The sequence below is a fragment of the Colias croceus genome, chromosome 5 (genome assembly GCF_905220415.1).
Source record: "Colias croceus chromosome 5, ilColCroc2.1".
Lineage (NCBI taxonomy): Eukaryota > Metazoa > Arthropoda > Insecta > Lepidoptera > Pieridae > Colias > Colias croceus.
Genome location: NC_059541.1, coordinates 627,501 through 635,336, shown reverse-complemented (window position 1 = coordinate 635,336; position 7,836 = coordinate 627,501). Strand labels below are relative to the sequence as shown.

The 7,836-nt window shown below is 40.4% G+C and overlaps 1 protein-coding gene across 1 annotated transcript; it reads right to left on the bottom strand.

Annotated features, from left to right (window-relative positions):
* Positions 1 to 2,227: 2,227 nt before the first annotated feature.
* Positions 2,228 to 3,367, bottom strand: LOC123691864 (craniofacial development protein 2-like). Its single transcript, XM_045636447.1, has one exon. The coding sequence runs from the start codon at positions 3,365 to 3,367 to the stop codon at positions 2,228 to 2,230; it is 1,140 nt and encodes a 379-aa protein (XP_045492403.1).
* Positions 3,368 to 7,836: the final 4,469 nt, after the last annotated feature.

The window sequence follows — 7,836 nt, the reverse complement described above, 5'->3', positions numbered from 1 at the left end:
TAACATAAATTATGAATGAATGGAAAGGAAACAGGGGTCCATACATACAGTTTTACTGCAACCAACACAGAACGTACGCACCTGTTTCTTGCACACCGTGCACAGTCGCCGCTTGCGTTGGTGGCTCCCCATCGGGAACTCGGCCAATCGGTGAGAAACGTCGACGCGCATATTCTGTGTTGGTGCAGGAGGAAGTGGTGAAGGAGAGCAATGTTTTGAAAGGAGTGATTTTATGAGGGAAATTCTGAAATTGCGATGACTTATAGAAGAGTAATGATGATGATAATGTAAGAATTTAGAACGGATATGTTTAGCAATCTTTTGAATAATTTCTTGTACCACACCCTGGTCCGTTTTCGCTCCACTGGGTACATCGATAATAACTGGTCCTTTTTGTCCACCCCACCCATCATGATATTGTAATCCAATATCAGGATGGGTTTGGTGGAGCTTCCAATTAGGCGCTGGCCGTTGCCATGGTATGTAGAGATCGTCGTTTCAGCCGTGGGACGTCCACTGCTGGACAAAGGCCTCCCTCAAAGATTTCCAGTACGACCGGTCACCGGCGGCCTGCATCCAGCGGCTCCCTGCCACTCGGACCAGGTCGTCCGTCCATCTTGTGGGAGGTCGTCCCACGCTTCGTCGTCCAGTTCGTGGCCTCCATTCCAGAACCTTTCTGCCCCAACGGCCATTGGTTCTACGGGCTATGTGCCCCGCCCATTGCCACTTCAACGTACTAATCCGGCGAGCTATGTCGGTGACTCCGGTTCTCCTACGGATTTCCTCATTTCTGATTCGATCTCGTAGGGAAACTCCGAGCATAGCCCTTTCCATAGCACGTTGGGCGACGTTGAGCTTGTGCACAAGGCCCAGGGTTAGAGGCCACGTCTCTGTTCCGTAGGTCATCACTGGTAACACACACTGCTCGAAGACTTTAGTCTTCAGGCACTGAGGGATTTTGGACGAAAAGATGTTCTTTAACTTCCCGAACGCTGCCCATCCGAGTCGGATTCGACGATTGACCTCCTTCCCGAAGTTGGACCTGCCTAATTGGACGGTTTGTCCTAGGTAGACATATTCGTCAACAACTTCGAGAGTAGAGTTTCCAACAGAGACTGGAGTGGGCACAACATGGACATTCGACATGATTTTCGTCTTGTCCATGTTCATGCTAAGGCCCACTTGTTGTGAAACTCTGTAGAGGTCATCGAGCATTGCATTAAGGTCTTCCATGGATTCTGCCATGACTACGATATCATCGGCAAATCGAAGATGAGAGATGTACTCGCCATTAATATTGATGCCAAGTCCTTTCCATTCCAACAGTTTGAAGGCATCTTCCAAAGCAGCGGTAAAAAGTTTGGGCGAGATCACATCGCCTTGTCTTACACCGCGCTGCAATGGGATTGCCTTTGTACACTGATCTTGTACTCGGACTGACATGGTGGCGTGTTCGTACAAGCTTCTCAATACTTCGATGTACCGATAGTCAATACGGCACCGCTGGAGAGACCTTAACACGGCCCAGGTCTCGATCGAATCGAAGGCTTTTTCATAGTCCACAAACGCTAAGCATAGTGGCAAATTATACTCCTCGGTTTTCTGTATAACTTGCCGCAGCGTGTGGATGTGGTCTATGGTGCTAAAGCCTTTACGGAAACCGGCTTGTTCGGGAGGCTGGAAGTCATCTAACCTGCGTTCGAGACGATTCGTGATAACCCTTGAGAACAGCTTATAAACATGGCTCAAGAGTGATATCGGTCTGTAGTTCTTCAATAGGGTCTTGTCTCCCTTTTTGAAGAACAGAACAACCACACTCCTGCTCCATGCTTCAGGCGTTGTGCCCTCGAGTAAGGAGGAATTAAATAGCCTCTGTAGCATTCTGAGGATTGGTTTTCCACCCGCTCTCAGAAGCTCAGAGGTGATTCCGTCCTCACCCGGCGCCTTGTTGTTCTTAAGCTGTTTCAGAGCCATCCTAATCTCGTACAGGCTGATGTCCGGGATATCTTCGGTGAAATGTCGGGTTAGTCGGGCTCTTGGGTCTTTCGCCGGACTAGAAACAGGCTTGGCAACTGAGGTGTAAAGTTGCTGGTAGAACCTCTCGACCTCTCCTAATACCTCTGGCTTGGCCGACACTACTACGCCACGATCTGTCTTCAGCTTCGTCAGCTGGCTCTGCCCAATAGACATATCTCTTGCAAACACTTTCGAGCCTTGGTAATTTCGCTTAGTTAATCGCTTCCTCAATGCTTGAAGCAGTAAAGGAGCGAATGTCGTGCCGCAGAGATTTAGATATCCGTCTATTGAGCTGCATATATGACTTAGCATCTTCAGATGTGCGCAGTGGCATAGAGCGCCGGTCTGCCATTAGTTTCAGAGTTTGGTCCGAGAGTTTTTGCGGATTTACTTTACGGGTTTTAAAGTGGGACCCAACCGCGCGGATAGTTTCTACCAGCCTGTTATTTAGATCGTCCACAGAGACGCTACTGTCGAGGCAAGCAAAGCGATTTTGGAGCTCCAGTTGAAAGCTTTCGGGGTTTTGGATCTGGGCATGGCAAGGGCGGAGCGTAGACTTCATTAGACGTGATCTTTCACGTTTGACATTAATATTCAAGATGCCTCGTACCATTCGGTGATCGCTTCCGGTTTTCACCCTATGGATCACAGAGACATCTTTGAATATTTGTCTCTTCGTGGTCATAATGAAGTCTATCTCATTTTTCGTCCTTCCATCCGGGCTCAGCCAGGTCCACTTCCTGTGATTCGGTTTCTGGAAGAAGGAATTCATCATAAAGAGTCCTTCCTTCTCCAGAAAATCAGCAAGTTTCTGGCCCCTCGGATTACGTTGCCCAAACCCAAATTGCCCCACTCTCAACTCATCATCGCCTCTCTTCCCCAACTTTGCGTTGAAATCTCCCATCACAACATTGAAGTGTGTTTTCGAGGTATACATACCTCTACTTACGTCCTCATACATAATCTCCACTTCTTCATCGGAGTGAGCCGAGGTCGGTGCGTAAACCTGTATGACCTTCAGCGAATATCTTTGAGATATTCTGAGTATAAGGTACGCTACCCTGCTCGACACACTCTCGATGCTTACGATGTTGTTGACGAGAGATTTGTGGACGATAAACCCGACTCCACCTTGGGACTGTTGGTCGCCCTCCCGGTAGAAGAACAAATTACCAGACGTCAACGTTATCGTGTCCTCCCTCTCTCTTCGGACTTCTGATAACCCTATGACATCCCATCGTAATTTGCTCAATTCTTCTTCCAGCTCAACTATCTTTTCGTCCGTCCTCAATGTGCGTGCATTGTATGTTACCAGGGCCAGGGGTCGTGTGGAGTGGTAGCCGGATCTCATCCGGTGATTCTTATGATGTAGAGATCATAGACACCTTATTAGAGTCTCTCCATACCATGACATCGACGTCCCCTGCGGTGAGACCCGCAATTTGTCCTGGGTGCATAATTCGCTTGGTGAGACTGTGTAGGGCCTGCGGAACGTACTTACGATCGGTTCGCAGGGTTCCTACACAGTCAAACCCCAAGGATTTTAGACGTCGAGCGAGGCATGGGGAGTTGTAGAAGTTGTCCATCCACAACGTGTATCCTTTATTTTCAAGGCCTTGGATCAGACGCATTACGATTGAGGGTGTTGAGGCCTCCAACGGATCTTCTGTAGGTTGTAGAGGGGCTTTTTTATGAGCGTGAACCTCAAACCGCCATAGGTAGCCGGTTTGAGATTCACAAATCTCATAAGTTTTCACCCCTTTACGTGTAGCTTTATTTGGAATAAGCTGGCTCATTTCGAGCCAACCTTTCCACATTAAAAGACTCTCGTCTAGAGCAATATTTTGAGACTGTGTATAAAGTTGCTGAAATTTTTTGTTCAAGTGTGTATTGGCCGTAAGTATTTTTAAAAAGTTTTGCCTCGGAGTTGTCCAGTTCTAAAGCACACATGTCGTCGTTATCGGTAAAATGGAGACGTTTGCTTAATAATAAAAAAACGATCGATAGACATGTATGCGCTAAAACCAGGAGTATAAAAAATGTCAGGGGTGGAAGACCAGTACTCCTCTATGCGGGTCTTAATAACAACCCCCATAGCCAAAATTATCCCAAAAAAGGCGTATATCTATTAAAAAAACCGCCACAAAATCCGTTGCGTTGTTTTAAAGATTTAAGTATACATAGGGATATAGGAACAGAGCAAGCGACTTTGCTTTATACTATGTAGTGATGTGAATTTTTAGTGATAAGGAGATGACATGTACTATATTTAAAGTATGTCATTTTAAAATAGACTTCGGTCTACAGACCAAGTTTTTAAATGGTAATAGTTACTTATACAGAAAGTATTAACTGCCAATTAGTTTTTATTTGTCATGTTGCAAATTAGCCCTATAATCGCTTTATGGGAAAAAAGTTTTCGGTAGTCCCAAAATATGTGATAATAAATTATTTTGGTCCTATGATTCATTTAAGTACATTATATTAATTATATTCTAGATTGTGTGTGATCGAAAAATGGTGACTTTTTAGATGTTTCAAGGGCCTTAGACAAAGTAACAATTACAAAACGATAACGAAGTTAGAAATCGCAAAAATGTATGGGATTGACATACGCCGCGTTAGATCACGTGGTCTATCTAATGTCAATCCCATACATTTTTGCGATTTCTAACTTCGTTATCCCCGTCCGATTAGGGCCCTTCTGGCCTCCTCCACTCAAGCGACAGCTCAAGCCGAGGTTCGTGGTCCCCGTGGCGGGGGGACGCCCTTGTGCATGTCGCTACCAGGGTGAACCTTCAGTTCACCCCCGCGTCCGCGTTAAAATGTTGAAGCCCTTCTGGCTAACATTGAGAGACACCACACAAAAAAAAAATAACTTCGTTATCGTTTTGTAATTGTTACTTTGTCTAAGGCCCCAAATTTTCGAAAATAATCGTTTATAATACTGATCTATGTCTATATCTGTCTATAGTTAAATTTGCAATTATGAGTCAATATCTTAGATTCATTCTGTTCCTTAAATATAGCAGAACTATGGAAGCTACAAACATATATACAAACTACTACACTAAAAATATAAAAAAAAAATACAGTCCTGCTAAAGGTTTTTAGGTTAAAAAATATTCATAAATTTAAATATTGGATGGAGTATTTCATTTCATTTTTTTACTCCATTTCTGTCATTTTATTATTGTTAACGCAAATTTTTTTTACATATCAGAAAATTATCCGATAGATTGTTAGATACTGCAATCTGCATCAAAATCAGTCTAAGAGATAATAAAATGAGAACTTCATAATATTTAGATTTACGTATACAAACTTACTTCATTTCTGTCATTTTATTATTGTTAACGCAAATTTTGTTAACATATCAGAAAATTATCCTATAGATTGTTAGAAACTGCATCAATATCAGTCTATTATATAATAAAGCGAAAAACTTCATAATATTTAGATTTACGTATACAATTATGATTCCTAGTTATAATAATTTGTATATACAAGGAAGATATATGTAAATAATATTTAGTTTTATCGAACGTTACGATGTGCGGACAAAAACTTGTTTCAACCCAATTGTGTTGGGTTTGTTAGACTGATTAATGATTATTAAACTATTTAACAGTAAATATTTTATATAAATGTGTTTTATTTCATCTATCCTCGCATAACAACGAATAAAGTATAACAAAGAAGTTTACTCTATATTATGTCGCCGGTAATTTGTTTAATCTGCCATTTTTGAATAGCCTAGAATCTTTAATCTTAAACGACTCTGTATTATTGACGGCGATTACAAATTCTTTTTATGATATCTTTCTTATTGCCGGTCTTGTTGATTTGGCAAGCAAGTCGGTGAGAATTTATGGATTTTTTTAACTAATAATTATTGTAGCCTTGTCTACAGACTGGCAACCCTCTTAATTTATTTTCACGTAAATTTTTGATTTGATAAAATAAAATTTCCAATCGATATGTATATAGGTAAATGAGGACCAAGCTGGGATCCCGTAACTACTATAAAATATAAATTCGAAATTGATGGCCCCAAATTAAGCACAGTTTCTATGAACTATGATTCTGTTTATTCCGAAACCAAGTAATGTGTGGCGTAACACAGCGATCTAAGCTCATAAACAGAATCTAGTTCTATCATAATAAATAACATCAGTTAACGTAAGAGCTCACATTTTTCATTATGAAGAATTTCACATATTTTAACATCCTTCCGCACTAAATAAAATGTTGCCAGAATAAAAAAGAAACGTATAAAATAACGAAGAATAATCTCACAAACGTAGAAATATTTCGCATTCCCCATCTTTTTGAATGATTCACAAATTACTTGCTAATTTATGCGTTAGGTACAGGCATGTTTTGACAATTGTGAAATTTATATACGACAAAGTAAAAGATGAGAATATACTCAATAGAAATGCAGGGAATTTGGTTGGTTTCCGTTTGAATTACAGCCAAGAATGTGCTTTTTGATTATCGTTATTAATTGTGGAATTCAATGCGCCTGAACAGTGTTCACGGCAACATACAGCTTTATCGATAAATTGCTCAGTTTATTCCCTGGACCTATTTGTGTAAATTGGAAATATGATAAACTATAGACCGTTAGCGCCCCCTCACACAAATTTCTGATCTATGGAGCTTTGAAATAGCTACACGAGTTTCAATTTGGTGCAAAGAATTGCTTCCAATTTGTTGAATTACCTGCACATCTTAGCAAGTGCCTTCATGAATAAAGAAATAGAACATCCTGAACGTAGATAATTTTACCAAAATTATATTTTATGTAATTAATTTATAATTAAAATTACATATTTTTATAATTATAAGGAGTTACTGTAGGTACTGTACCTATGCCTTCCTCAATAAATGGGCTATCTAACACTGAAAGAATTTTTCAAATCGGCCCAGTAGTTTCTGAGGTTAGTGTGTTCAAACAAACTCTTCAGCTTTATAATATTAGTATATAGATATAATATGGATAAATAATAACCTCATTTATATTAAGAGCTCTACAGCCGGCTTGTGCCCCTCCCTCAAGCGTTATTAATCTCTAGGAGATTAAATAACTGCACCAACTACAGGGAATAAAGAAAACCTTCTCCATGACACTACCAGATGAATATAGTAAGTAGTGAGGATCAAAGTGAAGAATAAGTACCTACCTATTCAAAATTTTATTTACTTTATCTGTAGAGTTATCAGAGCAGTAGGTATCTGTCAGTTTTTAATGTACATGGACAGAAAATTATCTTGGCTTAGCAAACAAAAGTAAGAACGTACAAGTATAATAATTATCTTCTTCAAAGAGCAAATCTTCAAACGCTGTATCACCGTGAATAGCCGCAAGGGATATGATTCATGTTTACAGTAGGTACTGTTATATGCGGGCATTTACAGTTTTTGTGAACGCAAGATTCCTTTGCGCTTACTCCAAAGGCTATTAGAACAAATGTGACGTTTAATACGTAGGTAATGATGACGGAGTTGTGTCGTCGACTGCGGGCTTTGTCGTGAGTTATGGCCGGATACGACTAACGGAACTAGGTAGTTAGGACACGGTATTTATACAGCTTCTCTTATTTGAGTAATGAGCGCATATTTTGAAGCTGAAATTAAGGAACGAATGATTAGTAATATTTGAATGTGAGATCGCAATTTGATAAAGAAATGTTCTATTTTACCTGTGCAAAATCGCCAACATCCTAACCTCAGTTAAATTATAATAAACATAAAAATAACGACTAATATTTGAAATTTTGGTTTAAGTATTTTCACTCTGTGTTTTCACTTAGG

Excerpts from the sequence above, each read along its gene's own strand:
- LOC123691864 (XM_045636447.1), bottom strand. The coding sequence starts at position 3,367 with ATGAGATCCGGCTACCACTCCACACGACCCCTGGCCCTGGTAACATAC.